Source organism: Tachypleus tridentatus, chromosome 1, assembly GCF_004210375.1.
Source record: "Tachypleus tridentatus isolate NWPU-2018 chromosome 1, ASM421037v1, whole genome shotgun sequence".
NCBI classification, from domain to species: Eukaryota; Metazoa; Arthropoda; class Merostomata; order Xiphosura; family Limulidae; genus Tachypleus; species Tachypleus tridentatus.
This window is the reverse complement of record NC_134825.1, coordinates 89,466,216-89,492,286: the sequence shown is the minus strand read 5'-3', so window position 1 is coordinate 89,492,286 and position 26,071 is coordinate 89,466,216. Positions and strand designations below refer to the sequence as shown.

The window sequence follows — 26,071 nt, the reverse complement described above, 5'->3', positions numbered from 1 at the left end:
ATCAACACTGGATAGAGAAGGAATGGTTAAATAGAGTCAGCCTGATGTCAGGATCAGAAAACATTGAACGTCAAAGTTTGTTTGACACAAAGAAAGTCCTATTATCTCCACTTTACATAAAATTGAGCCTGACGGTGCAGTTTGTAAATGCCTTAGACAACGATGATGACTGTTTCAAGTATCTATGTGGGCAATTCTCAGTTCTTTCAAAAGCGAAACTTAAAGAATGGATTTTATTGGGCCTCAGATTAGGAAATTTACTTCGGATGAAAAGTTCAAAAATGTTCGGAGAAAAGTTGAGAAATAAACGTGGATTGCCTTTAAAGATGATATTGGTAAATTTTCAGTAATTAACAAGGACCTAAATTACGAAAATATTGTCAATAACATGCTCATTAAATTCAGATATATTGTTGTAGTATGAGCTTGAAAGTTCATCTCTTACACCCTCATACTGAGTATTTCCCTCAAATTTCGATGCTGTCAGCGAAGAATAATGGGAAAGGTTTCATCAAGACATCAGGGAAAAGGGAAGAAGGTATCAGGGAAGGTGGAACATCATCATGACGGCTGTTACTGCTGATCATTAAAACGAGATGCTCTAGATACAAAACATAAATGAAAGACCACAACAACATGTAGTTTTAAGATTAAAAATAAGAATGAATAAGGATATATATTCATTTAACGTCAATGTTCTTCCCATTTTCTTGAGTTTATTTGTATTATTTTAACAAACATAATAATAAAAAATGTTCATCGTAGTAAACAAAGTAAGAATTTAATCTAAGTGAGATTTTTCCTTCCCAAGTTGTAAAAAATTTTTACTTGATAGAAAAAGACAATATTATTTTCGAAATCTGTGTAGCTGAATTATGGAAAATCCGTTATTAAAAACAAACCAACTTTTACAAAGACGGAAACTATCGGTTTTGACATCATTTTATTTACTCAAGTTTCTACAAACGTGTTTATACTGGACACAGGAGCTACAAACTAATGTATTGTTTACCAGAGGCTGTTAATAGAACTCATTTTTTTTATTTAATAATTTGTATGTTCGACATACAGCGAAAACAAAATACTGTAACAATCATATAAAAAACACTTTAGCGTACAATAGGGAGACTTCGAACACTGAAACATAAGATACATTAACGTTTTTAATATTTTTGTTTGTTGAATTTTACCCAAAACTACAAGACAACTACCTGCAGTAGCCATTTCCTGATTTCGAAGTGATAGACCAGAGGGAAAACAGAGTTTCAACACTACCCACCGCCAACTCTTGGGATATTATTGACTAATAAATAATGTGACTGAACGTAGCATAATAACACTCCTACGACTGAAAACGCGAGCTTGTTCGACGAAGGAATTCAAACCTGCAGATTGCAAGTAAGGCCCGGCATGGCCAGGTGGTTAGGGCGCTTGACTCGTAATCTGGGGGATATGTACAAAGTATTTGTGAAAAGTATTAGTATTAGCGCATAGATTATAGTTAATTTCAAAATGAGACGGGCATCTCGTTCTCTTGTTGTAGTGTCCCAAAATTTTGTTAAAACATCGTATTTATATGTGAAGGATTTTGTGATTAAATAAACCTAGACAGGAATTGAAAACAAATGTAATGAGTAAAAAGGAAATTTTCTTATCAATTGTGTTGATTTTTAATTTTGAATGATCTGTGCGCGTATAATTGTCGTTTTGTACAGGTTATGTTGACAGATAAACTTACGTATTATGATAAAGTATACATTCACATGGATCCAAATAAACAACAACAACTCTTTATAGTTTCACAAGTCATTACATTTCTCTTATAGATTTACCTGATAAACAGGAAAAAGTAAAATGGCCACTATACACAAGTTAACCCTGTTTCATTTTTCAGTTTTAAACCACATATTCAACAAATTATTATGTAAATGCTTTTAACACGCAGTAGAAAGTCTTAACTAATAATGATACATATAACCAGGCCACAGGCCGCTATTACTATGCTCCCCCGAAGTTATTATGATCAGCCATAATGCAAGACTTGGATGGATCGAAACGTACCGCCGCTACCTCACCAAAGCAGTAATTCTGTTCTCTACTTTTGCAACCTTCCCAGCCAGAAGACCTTGTACGACATTTGTCTTATCGATTTTTCTTCGAGGCAGCAGAACTTCCTTTGGAACACTACAACTTTAAAGTAGTTCCTTCTGTATCAAGCAAGTCGATAAGATAGGATTTTGTTATTCAAAGTGCTATACGTAAGTTTTATATCTAACACGTGGAAAGTTTTTAACATGTTAATTTTATTATGTCTCAGCGTGTCTTCTCTTAAAAAAATTAAACAAAAACTGTTGATGACGGATACATGTTCCGTAAATTCTAGAAAATCATTTCACTAATAACCATTAATTATGGGGAATATATGGGCATAAAAGTATTCATATTCGAAACTATGCATACAAATATTTAACCAAGGCATTTTGCATTCACATTCTAGTATTAAGAATTTGCCAGCATGTCACTGACGTTAGACGAACGATGTATATTCACATAGACAAATTGGAGATTTAAAGGCTGAAAAAGTAGAATGTTTGTAAATGATCATTTTTGTTTTGTTTTTGTTTTACAAAAGGTAAACATTTAATAATCTTGTGCTTGTTCCCGTTTTCTAAGTATTGCTATGTGATTTTGAGATGATTACCTTCCTAAACCTTTACTACAGTTTTGGAACTTCAAGAATCCTAGTCATGTAAACCCTAGAGCTAAAAAACTTGTAGACATTATGAGTATTAAAGGAATTGCCAGTGAAATTGTTTTATTATAATTATTCTTAGAAAACTCTAACTCCTAAGCCCGGGACGTTCAACATTCGACATTTTAATAACTACATTGCTACTGGAGTCCTTCACATTGGTGTTTGTTTGTTTGTTTGGATTACAGTTTCTTTCTTTCCAGAAAAACAAATTACAAATTTGTTGTTATATTTTAGAGTAGACGAACACAGTTAATAATCATTTAAAATTCACAATAGATACATGTTTTTACTTCTAAAGCTATACTAGTAGCCACCCACTTTTTAAATACGTTTTATATTTTCGAATTAACAACTATTCTCAATAACTTCAGTGTTCTTCAAGCCGTTAGTTCTAAAACTTGTATTGCAATTCTTGTAACGATAGTTAAATTTAAAAAATATTACTCACTTTCTCGTCAGGGTTTTGGTTTTCTTTTTCGCGATCTTCTGTATACTCCACTTCTTGTCCAACTATCAACTCAAAGGCTGAGATAAATTTTGTTTGAGAATAATAAAGATGATTTTTATATCACCCATAGTTAACATTACCCATAAACGAAAATATTATATAGTTGTATAATAAAATGATTTTCTTAATTGGCAATTTCCTTTGAAGTATTTGAAGTACTTCTATTGAAATCAATTACATAACTGTACACTGAAATGACGACGTAAGTTGTACTTCATTTCAGTGATACAGCTGTAAGTCTAGAAACCGGGCTTCGATACACACAGTATCTTTGGGCTTAATTTCAAATAAATAAATAAAACAAATCATTCCTATCGAATAAGAGTAAAAAAAAAAAACACACACACACACACACAAACAATGGCCACCCCACTTGACGTCATTTATTGGCAGATTGATTCTGTAATTAATATATTATAACCTTCTTATTAATGACAAATACCATTAAATATTAAGTCCGAAAGATATATGATATCCATATTATTATTTGCATCTCATATTATCGCATTGAAAACGCACATCGCGATATTAGGAACTGATTTCATTATATATTTTAATTCAGCATTTGTTTCCATATCTTTCAATAAAAACTTTTAGATGAGACGTAAAAAGAATTTGCCAAGTTAAAATGAGAAAAATAACTTATATTTGTATTCCTAAGTTTTTAATTTAAATATAGTACTTGAATTACGGTGTTCACAATTAAAACACATAAGATTACTAAAATACTGTTATTGTTTTCATACTATAGTTAAAATCAATAAATCGATTGATACTTAAAGACGAAGAAACGTCGAAATGCACTTTGTGAGCGAGGATATGCTATGAACGACGGTTAAACCTTATCTTTCAATAAAATAATCATAGTTCAAGAGTTGGCGATGCGTATTGTTTACTTGCTGCCTTCCCCTTGTATTTCATTTCCAAGCTAGATTCGTTTGTTTTATTCTTTGAATTTCGCACAAAGCTACCTCGAGGGCTATCTGCGCCAGCCGTCCCTAATTGAGCAATGTAAGACTAGAGGGAAGGCAGCTAGTCGTCACCACCCACCGCCAACTCTTGGGCGACTCTTTTACAAACGAATAGTGGGATTAACAGTCACTTTATAACGCCCCCACCGCTGAAAGGGCGAGCATGTTTGGTGCGACCGGGAGTCGAACGCCTTAACGCACTTGGCCATGCCGGGCCTAATTAGATTCGATTATGTGCAAATAGCCTTTTGCGAAATTCTGAAACAAATAGGTCCACTTCTGAAAGAATGTCGGTAGTAAGAAAACATCTTTTTGTGTTTTAGTATTTGCTCGGAAGGGATTTATAAACAATATACGTGAAAATTTAAACAAGCAAATATATTGTATTCTAATTTCTGAAATAAACAAAGTTCTCCAGTGGCTAATCAATATGTCTGTAGGCTTACAATGCTAAAACCCGGATATCCATAATATCTGTGGTCGACACAGCATAGATAATTTTTAACTAAGCTCTATTAACTTAGTGGCAAAAATACAGTAAACTATTTATCATTGGTTGAATAACATACCATTTAAATGTATTCAAGATCAGTTTATTCATAAGTTCCATATTTGTGTCTACCTGTGGAAAATCAAAATATTTTATATTGTACTCTGATTAAGGGATATCAGCTGAGCGAGAAAATTGACAGAGATCACCTAAACTAGGTTTTATTATGTCTAATGTTCAATGGTTTCAGCATTGTAGATGTAGTATCGAGCATTTACAAATTTAAATGTAAGCTGTTTAATGGCCTATAAGAGTGTTCTAATTTAAAAAGAGACAATTTTCTGTACTGAAATACATACACAGTGAAATATAAAACTGTGCGTATAAATGATTTATAAATACGTAATGTGTGATAAATAACAATGTCATCAAGCTAGTGGTAATGAACTAAGTACAGAAGGATACCGTTGCTCCTGGTGTTTATGTAATGATAACATACTGAATATGAAGATAACATAAAGATATATGCAATGATCATGGGTATAGAATTCAATCAAATGTGTTGTGTTTTGCATGTAATAACATACGTTTTAATAATTTGCAATATCATCTGTCGATTTCTGTTACTTAAATGGAATTACTGATGATAATTCTGTTTATTAACAAATTCATTATTCGGTAAGAATGGATCCGGTGTGGCCAGGTGTGTTAAGGCGGTCGACTCGTAATCTGCGTGTCGCGGGTTCGTATCCATGCCGCACCAAACATGCTCGCCCTTTCAGCGTGGGGGTGTTATAATGTGAAGGTCAAATCCAGTATTCGTTGGTAAAAGAGTAGCCCAAGAGTTGGCGGTGGGTGATGATGACTAGCTGCCTACCCTCTAGTCTTACACTGCTAATTTAAGGACGGCTAGCGCAGATAGCCCTTGAGTAGCTTTGTGCGAAATTCAAAAACAAAGAAACAAACAGTAAGAAGGCTTTTTGCGCATGCTCTTTCTTATAAGTGTTTTTCTTACCGTCGATTTCAACTTTTTCTTACAGTTCAGTATGTTAAAGTGACATGACTGTGATGGAAAATTCTCTATTAATTGACATCGTATACAAATTTGTTTGTCTGTCCTCGAAAGCCGCCCATAGTTTTGGAGCTAGCAGGACTAAACTTGGCATGTAGAGGGGGGCGTGGATGGTGACTAAAGTACACCAGAAGGGTTACAAAGAAATGTTGGGGTCTAGGGTACGGTCTTTTGTATTTATTCCCTCTTCTATGGGATCCTACAAATTAGCGGTACAAACTTGGCAGCGGGTGTCTCAATAAGGATTTGTTTTCAGATTCGTCACCCCTTGGGGTAGCTATAGGAACTAATTACGTATAAATAAGGAACTTAATCGGTACTTTTCTGTGAATTAAGAAACCTGTAGCGAAGCATGAGTACCTTAGGCTAATTATATTAATGCGTAATATTTAGACTTTCACTGATATTTGGCTTTCAGCTTTCACCATTGTATCATTATTAAAGTAAGTATAGTTTCAATTAACATGTAGACTAACGAATACCTAAATGGATAATAACAAATACACTTTAATTTTACTAGAGGTAGTTTTTGTTTAGTACAATATTCAAGATACTCTTTGATTTGTAATTATTATTCAGTAATATGCTGTGTAATTACACATGATAATCCCAACGAAATCATCACACAACGGGACATACGTTTCAAGTTATAAAAAGATATTCAACCGTCTTAGCTGATTATTGTTGTTTTCAATAACAGAACATTTTATTCCATATAGTAATTAAAAATTTCGTTAATTGTAAATAAGCGATCAAATAAACACTATAACAATAACGAAAATAATATAAATCAAAATCAAAACGTTCATAGTGAGGCCTTAAAAAAACAAATTTATCCATCACCATTAGCTTTGGAGTTTCTGGGAGTTATGATGATAGACAATTTTCTTACGAATTAATAATGGTCACGGCCCGGCATGGCCAAGCATGTTAAGGCGTGCGACTCTGAAGGTCGCGGGTTCGCATCCCCATCACGCCAAACATGCTTGCCCTTTCAGCCGTGAGGGGCATTATAATGTAACGGTCAATCCCACTATTCGTTGGTAAATGAGTAGCCCAAGAGTTGGCGGTGGGTGGTGATGACTAGCTGCTTTCCCTCTATTCTTACACTGCTAAATTAGGGACGGCTAGTACAGATAGCCCTTGAGTAGCTTCGTGCAAAATTCAAGTAAACAAACAAACTTACACTGCTAATTTAGGGACGGCTAGCGCAGATAGCCCTCGAGTAGCTTTGCACGAAATTCAAAAACAAACAATAACAGTGGTCATAAGGACTTATGCCCACTATTGTCTCATATGTTTAAATATATATATATATATATAAATGCACCAGCAGAATTTTTTTTTCGTAGTAACTTTTGTTTGGAAAACACATAACTAGTGAACTGGCATAGCCAGGGTCATAGGCTCGAATCCCCGTCCCGTCAGACACTTTCGCTCTTTCAGCCGTGGGGGCGTTAAAAAGTGAAGGTCAAACCCATTATTCGCTGATAAAAGAATTGTCCAAGAGTTGGCTGTAGATGTTAATGACTAACTGTCTTTTTTCTAGTTTTTTACTCCTAAATTTGGAACGGATAGCACAGATAGCTCTCATGTAGCTTTGCGCGCAATTCAAACCAAACTTAAATAGCACTCTTCTAATTTTAACTTTACTTCTTAGGAATTTCATACAGTGACAATATACAATAAACAACAAATCAGTTTGTTTGAAAACACTATAATAAGGGCGACTTTATTTAATGTTTTAGGTTAACAATATGAATAAAAGAAGTTCATGTAGTTATTTTCTTTACTCATTATTTTGTTTTTCTCGAAGGTGTGTTCTAATGTCCGCATTGCACATGAAATATGTTCAAACGTAGATGCAGTTCTAAGGAAAACGTTTCAGTTGAAAGACACAATGATGTTTAGTGGTTTTCTAAGAACTATGTTAAAAGGTACATGATTTTGTGTATGGAATGGTGGACGATTTTGTCCCACGAGAATGAGATTAACTTCACTCTTGTGCAGTCAATAGCAAATGTAAGTTACGTTTAACAGTTTAACAGGCTCATTCAGAAAGGAAATATGTTTATAGAGCTAATAAGAAGATCCGTTGCGTGTATATCGACAAGAACCTCAGCTAACTAGTGTGAAGTGAGGAATGTTTCCCGCGCCTTGTTCAGGGTGACCTTCATGACTAAAACTGTGGGTGTATGGATACTCAAATATTAATATTGTAGAAGAAAAACAAAAGAAAAAAGTAACAACTATCACAACTGTTTTTAGCACACTTCTATTTTTTAATCATTATTGTTAAAAAAAGATATTACTGGATGTGTTATTTTAATTCAATATACATTTTAGCGAGATAACTTCGTTACAAACATTTGTCTTCTGAAAGAGTACATGTACCAAACACTGCAGCGTTATGCATAACGAAGTGTATGAGATGTCAAAATGTCATTAAAACGATTATGTTGACGAAATGATTTTATAAAGCAATTTTTTAGAATCCGACACCCTATTAAATACCTTGAACGTTAACTCTGTTGAGCCCAGAGATGTCGCTAGATGCTTGAAATGTTCGGGGCTTGTGTCCATAGTTGTTAGAAATTTTTGATAGGCGTATCAGTAAGATATTGATCGTGGCTTTTGTATTCTGATTTTACACCAATTGAGGATTTGGGGCACTGTTAAAAATAATCAGGGCACGGGCCCTATGCTCCAGTGCCTAGCGACGTCTGCGGCATAACCTCTTGCTTACCATAGGAAGGTACTTGGTAGGCATGCTAGACTATATTTATTTCCATCAGCCATTTTTTCACGCTAAATCCAGTAAAATATACAAGTCAATTACCTATAAATCTATTTATATTTGATCCAATTTTCCTTGATTCCTCGGTTTACAAAGTGTCTCGTCTTGAGGGTTTATTTAGGCTAAAGTGTATGTTGAGTAATTATTCATTCTTATTATTTATAAGTTGAGAAAAACAAACGAAAAATACTTATTCTCTTATAGGGGAAAATATAAAAAAGTTTCGTGTGAGAGGTTGCTGTTTAATGTTAGTGGAAGAGTTATGTAGACGACACTCGCAGTGTGAAAACAATGTTGTAGAATATAAAAATTATAGTTTGAAGATGAGTTTACGTCCAAACCGTTACAGTTGGGAGATGGTAATGTGTTGTTTTTGTTTTGTTTTGTTTGTCTTTAATCGCTAAGCTACATAATGGGTTATCTGTGCCGTGTCTACGAGTATAAAAACCCAACTTTTAGAACTATATGTTTAGACTAACCTTTGAGTTATCGAGGGGAAGACGAAACATATCGTACGGTTAGTATTTAATTAAAGGGGATATAATGGAAAAAGACTGTTGTAAACCAAATTTCTACCGATTAAAATTCATGAAGATAAATGTTACACCTGAAGAGGAACACTATATACGTAAACGTGATTATTTAAGAAATATACGGTCCCCAGGTGAATTACTGGTAAGTTCATGGACTTGCACTGCTAGTTAATATTTGAAACGCAGTTTATTGATGGGGGCGAAGTGTAAATTTGTGATAAAAACGATCATCTGAAAAATCAAATGTATCTCCTGAAAATCCTGCGTTAGAACATCCCTTGTTGACTCAGCAGTACCTCTGAAGAATTATAATTCTAAAATAGAGTTTCGATACCTGCAATGGATAAAGCAAACCCATTGTGTAGATTTCTGCTTAATATCACACAAATAAACAAATAGTTCTCCAGTGGATCATCAGCAACTTTACGGAATTACAACTAAAATCAGTAGCTCGTTTCTTGTTGTGAACAGAGCGCGGATAGCCTAATTTATAGCTTTGAGTTTAAAGAAATAATAAATATTCCATATGAAACATTTGATGCTTTTAATTATCCAGTCTCAGCTGATTCGATGTAATTTAAGATATAATTACATAAGTTACAATTGTGACATATCAACAATGAATTACAAATGAAAACAACTAATTACTTTCAAATCATTGTACAATTTTATGATATGCTTTCCTCACAATATGTGCGTACATCACAGAACATAATAATTAAGAATAAATTTCTTTTACATTATAAATCTTAAATGTTGCTTGTGCAGTGTATACTAATAGTCGCAAAATTAATTTCAGATGACAGAATAAGTAAGCTAACTATTACAGATCACGTTTCGTTATAATAAGCATTAGAGATCACATGTTTATTAAGAGAGTCGTAATGCTAAGTTATTCTAAATATTAAAACAGTCTATGTGACAATTAAGAGTAGTGGTAGATTTCTTTTTTATAGGTTTTTCTTGGTGCTTTGAATAATATAAAATGTTACAAAAGTATTTATAGAATTTTTTGTGTGCAAAAACTGACAATAATTTGATTTGTTACTTCTGGGTGAATTGAAACACCTAACGTTAGGTGCTTTTTCATAAAACTGTTGCTTCTGTTATTGATATTTAAACCGTTCTTTCCAAATCTTTTCATCAAGGCCATTACTTGCTTTACGACATCGATGGGTCAGACTCTCGAAAATTTGTTAAGATCGCAAGTCCCTGGTTGCCACAAGGCAGCGAAAGCCACTGTTTTTTAGATATTTGGCTCCATATGTATAACATGGACAAAGGAACAATTAAAATTCTCATCAGAAGCGAAACCAATATTACATCAATGGCAGACCACTTTTCTGGGAATAGTGACAACAGGTAAGTCACTTTTTCACATACCTGAATGAATGTTCTTTTTTTTAACACTATTATTTGAGTATAAGTGGGTTAGTCACGATGTCTTACGACTACTAAATTATTCCTTTAAGCAGTTAGTCACACTAAATCTTTCCTTAACAGAAGAAGAAAATCATAATCATACAGTATTATGTTTATTTAACATATTCATAGAGAAGTTTAAAAGAAAAGTTTAGAAACGTGAAACCTCATATTGTTTTCTCATGTAATAAAAATTGAAAAATTTTTCAAGCACATTCTTGTTTTTCTCTTAAGGGATAAAAGAAGCATGTTCGCATCAGGATTATTACTTCACTATAATTAACATCAAATTACCTGTTGATCCAGTTTACTACAATTTGTGCATACGTTTAATTACTATCAATGTAAGTAGAAACCAAGGTTTCCTGACTTGTTGGTACAGCTTTCACGTTGCAGTTTACGTTAAGCACGCTTTGATTTCAGATTTCATTTTGCAAAACAGCATTGAAGACTTTCAATAAAAGTACACTTGTGATATAATCAGTTTATTTTCTGAAGGATTGACTGAATCAACATCAAAATTCCCAGATCTCAAAATGTATATGTGGATATGGTAGACTGAAATAGTTATATGGCTCAAATGTGAAGTTCGTTTAATTCTGCAGTAAAATTATCTTTGTATCATTCTATAAGATTTTGGATCAGAAAGATTAAGATAAAATTTAAACAGCTTTAAGGTTGATGATTAAATATACAGTGGTGTGAAAAAATTAGAACACCCTATGAAACCTGTGTATTTTTGTAACATTTTTGGATGTATAGATATTTAATCTCAATTTGAACAATACTGAGAGATTATAGGAATATAACTAAACAATTAAAACTGAAGAAAAGACTTTTCAAGATCTTCTGTAAATGTAATTGTACAAAAATGCATATTCTAACTGAAGAAAAAGTTAGAACACCCTACCCTCTAATAGCTAGTGTTATCCCCCTTTGGCTGAAATAACTGCAGTGAGACGCTTCTTGCAGCCATCTACCAGTCTCTGACATTGGTCTGAAGAAAGTTTGCCCCACTCCTCAATGCAGAATTCTGTCAGCTGTGACATATTTGAGGGGTTTCTTGCATGTACAGCCCGTTTCAAGTCACTTCACAGCATCTCAACGGGTTTAAGATCTGGACTTTGACTCGGCCATTCCAGGACTCTCCATTTCTTTGTTTTCAACCAGTCCTTGGTGGATTTACTGGTATGTTTTGGGTCATTGTCATGTTGCAGGGTTCAGTTCCGCTTGAGCTTTAATTTTCTTACAGATGGTCTCACATGATCTCAAGCACCCTCTGATACACAGTAGAATTCATGGTGGATTCTATGATTGTGAGCTGTCTAGGTCCTGTTGCAGCAAAGCAGCCCCAAACAATGACACTTCCACCTCCATGCTTTACAGTTGGTATGAGGTTCTTTTCCTGGAATGCTGTATTTGGTTTATGCCAAACATGTCCTCTGTTCTGGTGTCCAAATAATTCAATTTTGAACTCATCTGTCCAAAGAACATTATTCCAAAAGTCCTGGCCTTTGTCTACTTTCTCTCTGGCAAACTTCAGTCTGGCCTTGATGTTTCTTTCAGAGAGCAAAGGTTTCCTCCTTGCACACCTTCGATGCAAGTTACACTTGTGCAGTCTCTTTCTGATTGTAGAGGCATGCAAATGTTATGTAGAGACATTAACAGTAGCCAGAGCCTGCTGTAGGTCTCATGATGACATTTTAGGACTTTTGGAGACCTCTTTTAGCACCTGGCGGTCTGCTCTCGGGGTAATCTTGCTTGGACGACCAGACCTGGAATGTTGGCAGTTGTTTTGAAAGTCCTCCACTTGTTGACTATTTTCCGGACAGTGGAATGGCTGATTTGAAAATCTTTTGGGATCTTTTTAAATCCCTTACCAGACTCATAAGCTGCTACAATTTTCTTTCTGAAGGCCTCGGACAGATCTTTTGCTCTCAACTTCAACAGTCAGGAGCACACCAAACTAAATGTCTGAGATTTAAATAGGGCAAGCCTCATTCACAATGCTGAGTAACGATCTTCTAATCACGTGCACCTGGTGTGATACACTTGTGTGTGAATTGAGTCATTTCCTCAGTTAGAATATGCATTTTTGTAGAATTACATTTTACAGAAGATCTTGAAAAGTATTTTTTTTCAGTTTTCATTGTTTAGTTGTATTACTTTAATCTCTTAGTATTGTTACAATTGAGATTAAATACCCATTTATCCAAAATTGTTACAAAAATACACAGGCTTTATAGGGTGTCTTAATTTTTTCACATGACCGTACGTTTATTTATCATTTATCGCCTATTGGATGCCAGAATATATTTTAAAATGCTTATTACAAAGATAAATATTATAATATTTAAAGAAAGTGCCTCGTATTGGTTACATTTGATTATTTTATTAGTTTCAGTACTTGTGGTCCAGATGGAGCGAGCTGTTTCTTCTAACGTGTATGAAATTTTGATGTTAAATTGTTTTAGTCATTTACCCCATCTATGCCTAAATTGCTTGCGGGTCCATCACTTTGTCGGTTACAAAGTCTCTAATAACATAGTAGTTCGCAAATAGTAATCAACAAAAACACAGTCAATATTACACTTAAACCCACCAATTACTGCTGGAGTTTCTTTGCATTTTGCGAAAGAAGTGGTAATTTCCTCCAATTTTATTGGTTGTTTATTATATTTTATAAACTGAGTGTTGTGACAGGCGAAAACTAAACGTAAAAAATACTCAATGTCTTCATTAAATAGGTGTCAGTGGTACATAAAAACAAATTGGTTATTGGAGAGTAAGGCGGTAAGATGGGTACCAGGAAATTATTATTTGTATATCCTTAGCTAGCTCACTGGAAAATAGTTTAATAAATAGCCTCACTTTTCATTAGTTGGTCGGTTCGTTAATTCTGGGGTTCGTGAGATATAAGCTCACTATAAGTAAGAAAACCAGAATCAAATTTCTGGATGCATTGATAAAATCTTAACATAGTACCTTATGCTTATTACCATAAGTAAAATATATGAAGTTTGTGTCAACCCATTTTTCTACATTGGCAATAAAAATGTAAAATATAAAGAAAACCTAACTATTTTGAACCTACAATATCATTTTAGTTTTGACACGTATTTTACAACAACATACTACAGATTACGTAATGTACAATGTTTTACTTTTCTATATAATTTTTTCCGCTAAGGTGGGAGAATTATAAGAAGATTATGGGCAGAATAAGGAAACCATTTCAGATAATCATTGAAATAGAAGAAGGCTCACAATTCCCCAGTCACGTAGCTATGGATAACCTACAGCTGAAGCATTGTGTACGAGGTACGAAACGTTTTGTTTTTGTAATTTTATTCATTTGAACAAACACAGAAGTCTTTGACGGACGACTTGAAATAAGAAACTTATCGCAATATGACGCTCGTGCAGTTACATCAAAGGATATGTGGGACGTTAATTGTGTTAAACAAAGATTATTTTGAGAGAATTAAAATTATGTTATCATGGAAAGGACCATATCGTTAAGTATAAATCCTGTGTACATAGCAATAAAAACAAGAGAAAAATTTGTATACTACATTGGATTTTTACTATTATAATAATTACACGTATAAATTCATTATATGGAACTACAGATACAAAACCGTTATTTTTGACCGATTTTATGATTCAGTCTGCTGTTCAAGTACTTTATTTAAAAGAGTTAATTATTGATTTTATCTTCAAAATTATAAGACGTATTATTACTATTGTATTTTTATTAAACCTTGCAATAATAATATTTATTTATTTATTCAGCATAAAAAATACTATACTGTTTAAATTTACATTCAGGGTATGGCTTTACGTATGTGTGTATTTACTTTCTAATTACAAGAGGTAATAATTTCACATGATTGCACAGAGACTCTGGAAGATTACATTTAATTATATATTTTATTTCATCAAATTGGCCTTTAACAATGAATTGGATCTTATTGTGTTATGAAATGTATCTTTTGGCATTTTCCAGAATGAACTATATTTTTTGTCAGATTGTTTGAAATACATCATGATTTCGAATATGACAAACAATATTTTGTTCTTTTGATCTATTTTTCTTGTCACTAGAAACATATATTCCTTGTGAACCAAATCACTTCCAGTGTCAAAGTACGTCCTGTATTGACAGAAACAAGGTGTGTGACATACAACGCGACTGTCCAGAAGGGGAAGATGAAGAACAGTCATGTGGTGAGAATTTGAAAAATAAAGTAAAAGCTCAAACCTATTTGAAGATCAAAATAAAGCCTCTGAGATAAAGATTCATTATAAGCGCACACACACACATAATCAACATCAAAGTGTTGGTAAATACTTCTGTTTAAACATCAAGCCCTCAATAAAAACTTCCAATGAAGGACAGAATATAGAAATAATTGTATCTTAGAAACTCTTAAAGATAAAAAGTAATTCAATCAGAATAGATGTAAAAAGTCTCTTTTACTATCTAATAATTCTCTGAAATAAAAGTTTATACACGTTTGTGTCATTAAATATGTAATTTCTATAAGCTACACTATCCATCTTACTCCGTTTCTTTACATACACAATTTATCAATTTACTTTTTTCCCACCCATCCTGTTTTGTGTCACCGGACCTGAACTTCTAGATTATTATCTATTCTTTGTGTTAAAAAATAATATTTATTTCACGTCTACAATTATAGGTGTCATTGCTTTATTGAACATATTTTAGGTTTATCTTGCATTATAGACACGTTAAATTTTTATCACATTTATAAATATATATGTGTACAAGTTACAAATTAAATGTTGGAGGTTCAGCTGAAGCACAACGTTTTATAACTTTTTATTTCTTCACCACTAAGAGTCATATGTTGAATAAACAGTTTTGTTTAACAAACAAAAAATGTTGAACTGAGATTCTGATTTGGACTTCACTTTCTCCATAAAATGGACAACAAAACGGTCAAAACAAACAAAGAGACTATTGAATTAATATATTCATCTCATACAAAAAATAGTGTCTAATGGGTAGCTGAAAATTAATTTATCATTATCTTATCAAAACGCGTTTAATCTCTAAATGAAACATTTTCAACTGTAAACATAAACGATATATAGAAATCTTCCAAAATGCCTAAGAAGGTTAGGAAATTTCATTAATATAAGCCAGTAGGCCTAGAATAGTAAACAAATCACACTAGACTGCAAATGGTTTTTGGTTTTACTTACTAACTTTTAAAGGACTAATTATTAGGAACTTGTGGTTAAAAAGCATCTGTAGTTCAGTATGATTTTTATCATTATTTAGTCCTGTTGTTTTCATTGTTTCGCCGGATTTTTCTGTCTAAAAGCATAACGCTAAAAGAAAACTGGGGAGAGGAAACCCTGATATATAATGATTATTGGTTGTAACTCTAAGATTAGTAAATTTTCTTTAACTTCTTTGTTATTTTTATGTCTTTTTTCATTTCCCTCTAGAATATTTTGAGTAAGTGCTGATGATGTTAACGAGTTATTTTTCAGTTGTATACTTGAAATGTTTGTTCATGTTATTTTTAATTTTGTAGGTTCTTAATATCACATGAGTTAGTAGACTGTTTATGCACAAATGTGAGATGAAATTCACACGTTTAAGTGTTTCTAATATTTCGATGATTTGAAAAATGTCTTGAATTACCACGAAAATGTCTCATTAGCGTACTTTAGTTAAAGGTGAAATGTTATCACACACACCCGTCACCCTCTTCTTTATATTACGAACTGTTCTCGTCAACTACAAACAAAATACATAAAATGTTATTGAAGACTAATCAGTCATGCTAGTTAACGAGACGTTTTAATTTTCTTTTCGTATAAACACAAATTAAACCATTCACTACATTAATACGTACTGTACTGGCTTCCTCTTTATATCAAGATCTATCTTCATTTTCTTATTCTTTGTTAAATTCAAGGTAATTATAGCTCTGCTTTTTCTTCAGATGAAATTCCAAAAGGTGCTCGATGTACCTTTGAAGATGGGACGTGCGAATGGGTTAGTGAGAGAAGGCGAGATAGTGAGTGGACTCTTCACTCCGGTCCTACCCCGGTAGATCGAACTGGCCCAACTGTTGACAACACCTTCAAAAATGTAACGGGTAATTTTTCTGACTTATGTTTCCGATAACTATACCAAGTGGGCTAGCGGTAAATTCATCGACTTACTACGTTAAAATTCAAGGTTTAGCTCCTTTCTAGACACAGCAGATAGCCAAATGTGACTCTTGTCTAAAAAAAAATATGATATGTGTTGTATTTTAATTGCATAAATGATAGTTTATACACGGTACTATGAGTTTTGGAACATACTGTTTGAACGTTTTAACAACTGAAATGTTGCTCTGAGTGGATCGTTTATCGTAGAATTGAAAATAGTTCAATTATATTTCGTACATCACGCTTATGTAACTTCTCTTTCATTTGTGATGTTTTATTCCTTACATGTTCAGGCAAACAAGAAAGAAGCAACTTCAAAACGTACTGTTTTCTTTTATTGAAAAATATTTGGAAAATTTTAAGCTTACTTATGTCTAAGTGTATTTTTTTTGGTGCAAATCTCACTTTACTGTTCCAAACATCTTAAAAGTAAACAAAGCTAGACTATGTTTTAAATAAGTAATGTTACTTAACTAGTGCTCTTCTTGTTTAATAAGTGATACAACAGCTATATATATTTACCCCCTGATAAAAGAAAGTTCATTTTCCGAAAATGTTCAGGTTACTGGGTTTCTTTTAATGTTGACAACGTGTTTTTAAATATCATGCATTCAAATTACTGATAGTTCGCTTTTAAATTGGGTTTACATACAAACAACGAATATTAAATGAATCCATGATGTATAATTCCCTTGACTACTGTTAATTTATAAACATCTAATCAGTATAATCAACAGGTTACCCAATTGAACATGCCCCTCAGTGGCACAGCGGTATGTCTGCGAACTCTCACCGTTAGAAATCGTGTTTTGTTACGCGTGGTGGGCGGAGTACACATAAATCATTGTGTTGTTTAGTGCTTAATTCTAAACAAACCAAAACCTAATCGAACGATATCACTCCAACACCTATCATTATCAATTATTTCATTCCCCGATAACGCATGTCGAATTTTTATAATTCCCTATAAAGTTATTGACAAAACTCTTGCATATACTCAACAAAAACCCTTATAACCGTATTTATTAAAAACATATCTAGAAGTTTCAGTGAGCATTTAAAGGTAGTTTGACTGTATTATATTCTTAAATTGTATTGTGTTAGAGTCTGCCAAACATCAGTGTTTGGAGAAAATGAAAAATAGCAAATATATGTTTTAATGTTCAGGATTATGAATCATGAAGTTCTGTACGTCAAACAGATGCTTTACAAAAGTTTTTAAGTATATAAATAAAATAATAGAATAAAAAGTTCGTTTTGTGGTTACTTCACTTTTTCACTAATTACATATTATTATGTGATTTCGAGACATTTAGTATAAATTATTATGGAATCCCTCGTTAGGTAAATACATGTGGGCCAGATTTCATCCAAAACGAACCCAGCTTGGGCATTTGGCTGTCATGAACAGCGCCATCTTTGAGTCTCCACCACTCTACCACTATGCTGTGCAGTCAAACTTTTATAACACCTGTCAGGTATGATACCTTTTTCAGCACAGACGTGGAACACATGATAAACAAAACAGGTAGAAATAAAAAAAATAACGTACGTTAATGATGTATTATTAATTGCTTAAGAGTAAGATACAATGCAAGGAACATTTTGTATATTTTATTAGAATGGCAAACTTTCAAGCGAATACAATGTGGCTCATCCAAATCCCTAAGTCTTCGCACAATGAGGCCACTAAACGATATTGCGATATGTTTTATATTGCGTTTGGTGTTTTTTTGTCTGCTCAAATATCTGCCATTTACAATCTTTCCTTACTTGCTTTGACTAATTTTCTAACTAGTTTCTATATTTACTGTAAGGGCTTATGTGAATTCAGTTTTCCATATTCAAAGAAATATGTATATATGAGTTACTTGTTACTTACGGCTCATAAAATTTTTATTTTTAACTTCAAATGTGATTTGTATTTGCCTTGCATGCTCAGCATACAGTATATTAAATTTGCAGATAAGTGCACATACTGATAGTTTTATATATACGTGTGTTAATTCTTTCAAGTTGCCAAAGAATAATGCAATTAAAATGCTCACGCTATTTAAATAACATAAAATTTTATAATTTTATTAATCCAAGTTTTGAGACAAGGACCATGAAATTAACGTTTTTTTGTTGTTTTATTCGTGACGTTTTAAATAGTTATTCTTTTCAAGGTTCGGTTTTTCTACCATATGTATGGAAGTAACATGGGTGAACTGGTGCTTGACCTAGTGGAACATGATCCAGGGTTTCAGAATGGAAGGAAGATCTCCCTCTGGAGAATTTATGGCGATCAGGAAAACCTCTGGAAAAGGGCTGTAGCTCCAATACCAAAAATACATTATAGGTGAAATCAAGATTTATAGTCGTAATAAAATTCAAGAAATTGAAATATACAGACTAGTATGGTGGTCTATAAATTTTGAGTTTGTTTCCCAGTCTTCCCTCAATATATATATTTACACTGAAAACCAATCTTGTATATTTAGTTACAATTCTGTGATATTACTACTGTATTCTCTATCTTTTTCTCTCATTTGAATGCAGAATAGAAGAACAGGTGGAAAAGATCGCCCTAACTACTATGATTTCATCTGTTAAATACAAGATAGTCTAACTAACTACAACTAACGACATTCACACGTATTTAATGTTAGTTTTATAGGTTGTTAATATTACAGTTCCAAATATACTAAAACTGAGGTAAATTGTCATTAAGATAGAGAAGTTAAATAGTTTTCGATATGTATCTAATTTATGATATTTGCCAAGATTGATGCACATAGTTTTCCTTTTTAACGTAAGTATATTTTATTATTCAAACAACAGCACAATTTACAATAACGGTTATTACAAATAACGATTTTATGTACAGAAGTTTTACAAACAATATTGAATGTTCTTTCTGGTCTAGAACTTTATTGATATGTTATTGAGGGCTCATGATGAGCGAATTAATTTTAAAGTGATGTACAATTCACTTAAGAGTGAGCTAAATAACTCTGTATTTTTCGTTGATCATACGTCAAGTTTTTTTCACCACGTAAATTATATCATGTCTTCGTAAAAATACCAATGTTCGATGTTAATTTGGTTTTTAATGTTTAAATTCCAGGTAAAAATATTTGATGTTATATCAATAGCTCGCGGGGTTTTAACACCCCATCTGTAACAAACTAATAATATACACTGTTTCTTCGCGCGTCGCGTTGGTTACATTTCCAACGCTAAGAAGAGTTCTAGAAATTTCAGCTTGTATAACAATATAGACTATACACCAGTGTTAGCGATACTTACATTGTTGATTTTACGCTCGAGAATTTTCTACAATTTTAGTGAATAGGTGGGAGTTTCGCAATACAGGTGTGACAGTAGAAGTTACGTACATTTTAAATATAAAGCACGACATGGCCAGATGTTTCAGGCGCTTGAATCCACATCTATCAAACATGCTCGCCATTTTAACCGTAGGAGAGTTATATAGTGGTGGTCAATCCCACTATTCGTTGGTAAAAGTGTGGCCTTCCATTCCGAAATTAGGAACGGCTAGTGCAGATAGCCGTCGTGTAACTTTGTGCAAAATTCATAACAAACAAACAATATAAGTATAACTTAAACAAACATCGATGTTAAAATAAATATAAAATTGTAAATCCGTCACGTGGCTAAGATTGAAAGGTTTTATTGCTTGTTGTCAAATCATATAGGAAGTCATTATAGCTCCATTATATCATTAGAATAAGTACGAGAGTGCTTCAGAAAATAAAGACAATATTTATATCATTGCTTTCTGTGTTCCGCAAAACAGAATCGAAACGACGTCAAGAAACAGTTGTACACGAGCTTGTTAAAGTGCTCTCTCGTTCACGCGTTGTGCACTCGTGACGTTAGTAGGCAAGCGAACAACATAGCCACAACGTGCACCAGAGAAAAACGGCGATATTTGATCCGTATTTAGTGGGCGGAATGTGTTATGGCTTACAATCCACCAGACAACATTGGTGCAATATGTAGACAAGTGCATGGCGCAAAAAATGTGCACGTGCTATTGAAAAGATTCAACAATGATTGAACACCAGTAGTGGACGAAGACCAACCAGGACACCACCACTGGTAGAAATACAAGATGGATACAGCTGTTTGTAATAACTGATAATTGTTTACTGCTGAACTTGTTAATGAAATTGGTATAAGCAGTATCAATGGTCACCTGAGCTTTCGGAAAGTGAGTGCTCCTCGGATCCTAAAGTAATGGACAGATATTCATAAAAAGAGCCGTATAAATACATGCACTCAACTTTTGCAACATTACCACAACGACTTTGACGAGTTTGTTTCCGTATTGTCACAATGGGGCAAAAATAAGTACACTATTTGTTATCTGGAAAGCAAAAGGTAAAATATGCAGTGGAAACATTGAGAGTCATCACTGTTCAGAAACACACACAAACACAATTACTCTCTAGTTGAAGGAACTGGATATTTCAAATGTCCTCTAGGTGATATTTACACTATTCTCTTTCTCCAAATGTACACATTATGCAGCTGTTCTGCATTTGGTATAAATTGTTTTTGTATTCTCAAGACGGCTGGTATGGATATTAAAACAAGATGACATAAGAAGGTTAAAACGTTGGTCTGTACTTTAGGTTAAATTTCTCTTTTTACGATAATTATACATAGTTTCATTCTCTATAATATCGGAATTATACATTCCACTTAATGCTATAAATTGTTTTACATTCTAACAATCAAAACCTAACGTTGAACAACCACAATAATTTTTTAAACAGTTAACGTTAAATTTAAGCTGGAGTGTTAAGTTTTTGGAGCATATTGTAAGCCCGCCATGAAGGTGGAAGAAATTATAAAAAATAATATAATTTTATTCATATCATTAATTGAAACAGTAAAATATTATTTAGCAAAACAAGTAATAAAAGATTATATCTGCAGTATTACGGAAGTTAGTTAATTTTTTTACCACTACATTCAAAATTTAACATGCACATTATTCTATGACAAGACACGACTATGATGTTTGTTAAACGGTCTCCACTTGTGTATAATGACCAAATACTTCATTTCTGCCCTGCTTTTAAGAAAGAACACACCAGTACGTAACCTCTTTTGATTGATTTATATTATATTTTAATCTTTTCTTCACGATCCACAGTGTTATTGTAATAACCAAAATGAAGGATAGTTTATCCTTATTGAAATATTATTGAACATTACAGTAAAGTTTTAAGGGAATAGTTAATTTGAATTTCCCTAATAACATTTACTGTGTAACTTTGACAATAGGAAACAAACAGATCTTTCTGAGATAATTTTGTGAAAAGGTTTCTATAGGGAAATCTTCAGTTCTCTTGAACAAACCTGTTCTGTGGTAAGATCATCACAATAAAATGTTCAAAAAAGCGAAAGCGAGAAAATGTGAAGAATATATTAGAACTGTTTAGAAAGTTATTTGAGATTTCACTTTGTTTATGTTTTAGAGTTGAGCCCTTAGATTAATAAATTACTTTGTATTCTTCTAGGATATTGAATTTTAATTACATTTTAACCATGTAAGATAAGTATTAATTTCAATTCAAACTTTACTGAATGTTTACACAGTTTATGTAAAATAACTGTTTCAACAACTGAATGAAGCCAAAGTATTGACGAGAAGTGTATAACAAATATTTATTATATGAATATGAAAAAGAACTGATATACTGAAGTGAAACTTTTTTTCGTAAAAAAACATGAGAATAGCTTTTCTAAAAAAAGATTATTTTACCACATAGTTATTACTTATAAGAAGGAAGAAATGACACCTAGTCCACGTGTGGAACAGACTTAACAAAACTAAACAAACTATGAAGTTGGTTCCTTGTCTTGACATGCTCATCTTTTAGAATCATTGAGTATGTTTTAGTGTCACAGATTCTTTCTGCGTGTCTAGATGTTACGAAATATTATAAGACGAACACACAGAAAATAGTATATTACGATTTTTTGGTTTTTCTTCAGGTACGTTAGTACCTTAATTGATAACAATACTATATCCCTATTTTAGGTTTCATCTCCAGTTTGTCGCTACTCGGGGCTTGCGACACAGGTCTGATGTTGCTGTTGATGATGTTTCACTAAGTCCGGAGTGTTTCGGTATAGGTGAGTCGTTGAAAACAAAAACTATTTATTATGAGAACACTAAACGATTCATATGTTTCTAAGGCTAAACGTAGCTTTCAAGATATATGTCAAGAAGGACTTTGCCAAATAAAGTAAGTTTAGTTTAACGAATATATCTTTAAGATATATAAATATATAAAAATTCCACTAAATATTCAAGTGCTAATTTTTGTCACAAAAAACTATCAGAAAATCAAGCTCATGTGTTTATGCTTGTTATGTAAGTTGTGAAGGAAAACACAGAGGATAATTAAAATTTTCAAAAAATTCTGGTAATTGACTGAATTATAAGTTAAAATACTAGAAAATAAGTGTTAACTGAAGCACGAGATGAAATTCTGGCATTTGAGGGTTATTTGAAATATGAGATAGTAGTTTTCTTTCTGAAGGTTAGTTTAAATATAAATTTAAAATTCTTATATGTGTTCATCAGTGTAACGATTATCTTCAGGGTTAATTGAAATATGAATAAAATTCTATCTATCATTTGCTGATTGTCTTAAACGAGAAATGAAATCTTCTTTGTATCTCAGAACGACTGGTATGGATATTAACACTTTTATTGATAAGCAGAAAACAACGTTTCGACCTTCCTAGGTCATCTTCAGGTTAACAAATCTTTGTCGTAGTTTGACTTAAAGGTAGCACACAATTCTGGTACTTGATGGTTGATTGAAAAATGCCGTAACATCTTATACTGAATAGTTTACTGAAATATTATGTAAACTTCTGGTATTTGTTGATTGACTGAAAGATGAGGTAAAACTTAGGTAAATAATGATATCTCTGGCAAATTATTTAAAATATGATGGCTGATTAATAAATTATATTAGATTTCGTATTGAATGATATACTTAATAATTATGCGAGGTTTAAGTATATAATGCTTACCTTTAAAATTAAGGAAAATTCCAGCTATGATACTTCAAAGACAAAAAATAAGCATTTAAAATCAAATCCAAGCTTTTGGACTTCAGAAGGCGATAGTATTTAAATACTATAATATTTAACAAAATATTGCGATGTATTTACATTTTATCTGGTCTTTAATAAATATGTATATAATTGCTAGTTCATAATTCTAAATACAGTGTACCGTTTAATAGTATGAAGAAAGACTAGTGGTTTGTGTTTGGTTTATTTTTCAGGGGTACCCACTGAGGAATTAGAAAAATACAGAACAACGCCATCTCGTAAGTATAGGTACTATGATAGATAGCTTAGACAGACGAAGGCAAATAGTTTTTCCTAAATTTCGCTGAATAACATTTTTATGACAGCGGTTCTTAATTTTGTTGGATTAATGTGCCCGTATTGTAATTATGAAAATTCACAAACCATTACCGAAAAAAACAAGCGCTCCGTACTTCGGGGCGGTGGATGTTCTGTAAGAGTGACAGTAAGAATCTATTATTCAATTATACATGAATTAAGAGTACGTGTTCTTTACTGGCTTCCCTTAGTGGCACAGCGGTTTGTCTATGGACTTACACCGCTATAAATCAGACTTCGATACTCGTGGTGGGCAGTGCACAGATAGCCAATTGTGTAACTTTGTGTTTAATTCTAAACAAATAAACAATATTTATTGGTTTCCTTTCCTCTAATCTATCAATTAAAAATTAATTACGGCTCTGTACGCGTAATTCGCTTTGCGTGAAATTCTGAAAATTAATTTTCTTTTTTTGTAATGTCGGTCAATATTTTCAGTTAATCTAGATTTCCTTTCGCATATGTTGGTAGTTTAGTATAGAGCTCTCTGAGAGGTAGTTGTCTAAAACTGATTAATTAAGTATCAAAAGACGTAAAAATTTTGAATTATAAATTTATTTAGACCTTACGCAGTCGCAATGATTCAATAATAATAAAAAAAAGGGAGGAGTCTAATTAAAGGAATTTCAGTGGAATTTAACGATAAAGCAGTTTTTGTGTAATGAAGTTTAATATAGTTGTCTTTAAATTGTCTTTTGTTGTCTTTTTCTAGTTAAGCTTAAACCTATACGATCAGTTGTGCCAAACACGGGTATCGAAACCGAGTTTGTATTTTATGACTCCACACACTTACCTCAAACGTTACCACTGCGACATCTTCCGACCGTTGCGTGTTCACATGATTTTACTTATTCTTTCGTTTGTGTGACTGCTGTGATTTTCAGATCGATTATATTCTATATAATCACTCAGACTCACCTCAGGTGGTCCCACTCTCTCGAGATTCGCAACAGAAAGTAATTTTGTTATCTTTCTTTTTTAAGCTAGAAGATCAGGGAGTACTGGAGTTTCTAGCCTTGCTAAACGTAAGTATAAAGTAATAAGTTTATTGAGTTTTAAACCCTATCGATTACTATAACATCCAATAGATACGTTAATGAAAAGTAGTGATTTTCATTTTATGCCCCCTAGATAATTTGTTTTGTAAACTGTACTGGCTCATTATTACAAAATAATAGTGTAAATAAAGCCTTGATAACAACTATAGACACACACACACACACAGATACACACACGTATGTATATAACATTTTGTCTTAATTCTTTGGACTTCGCTTAGAGCCTTTATATTGCTTATTTTCATAAACGCATTGTATTGTTACATCAACGAAATTTATCTTGTTCAGAGCTGATAACGCTATTCTTTTAACATGTACAGTTTTTTCACACTATCACCATGGTGTGGCTGGCCTCTAACATTTAGCTATTAGTAACACTATTGAAAACTTGGCTGACCTCCAATATTAAGGATTTAATCACATAATTAATGGTTAAAACTGGCTCAACCACATTATTAATATTTAAGGCAGATTCGCAGTGTTTGAATTCAAATGATCATTAATAAATCTCCACACTTACGATTATTATTTCATTACTAGTTCCTGCTGGCCACAAGTATTTAAAGCCTATTTATGTACTTAATAGTTAGCTTCGACGTACCAATATTCGAACTTTATTCAGAGCTAAGTACTGTTCGTATAGGCTACACGTTCACCTCATGTGGTGCGAAAGGATCGGAAGGCCCTACGTCTTCTGACTGTGAAAAAGCCTACTTAAGGGCAAGCACCAGGGTCGCTGTTGCTGCAGATTTTCCTTACAAAGGATCACAAATGTGGACAGTTCCTAAATCAGGTGTTTACACGTAAGTCGGCAA

At 32.9% G+C, this 26,071-nt stretch overlaps 1 protein-coding gene across 2 annotated transcripts in view; it reads left to right on the top strand.

Moving 5' to 3' along the window:
- LOC143255251 (leukocyte tyrosine kinase receptor-like) overlaps positions 1–26,071 on the top strand; it is a 72,865-nt gene that overhangs the window by 4,466 nt on the left and 42,328 nt on the right. The window contains exons 1-11 of one of the 2 annotated variants that reach the window (XM_076510637.1): positions 8,540–8,558; positions 10,275–10,488; positions 13,739–13,869; positions 14,656–14,778; positions 16,536–16,691; positions 18,094–18,227; positions 18,918–19,090; positions 22,811–22,905; positions 24,075–24,119; positions 25,182–25,223; positions 25,900–26,059. In XM_076510637.1, the coding sequence (XP_076366752.1) occupies positions 10,391–10,488; positions 13,739–13,869; positions 14,656–14,778; positions 16,536–16,691; positions 18,094–18,227; positions 18,918–19,090; positions 22,811–22,905; positions 24,075–24,119; positions 25,182–25,223; positions 25,900–26,059 (1,157 nt within the window). In that variant the 5' untranslated portion in view covers positions 8,540–8,558; positions 10,275–10,390. Of the gene's footprint in view, positions 1–8,539; positions 8,559–10,274; positions 10,489–13,738; positions 13,870–14,655; positions 14,779–16,535; positions 16,692–18,093; positions 18,228–18,917; positions 19,091–22,810; positions 22,906–24,074; positions 24,120–25,181; positions 25,224–25,899; positions 26,060–26,071 lie in introns of those variants that run through there. The other variant, XM_076510626.1, reaches the window with a different exon arrangement.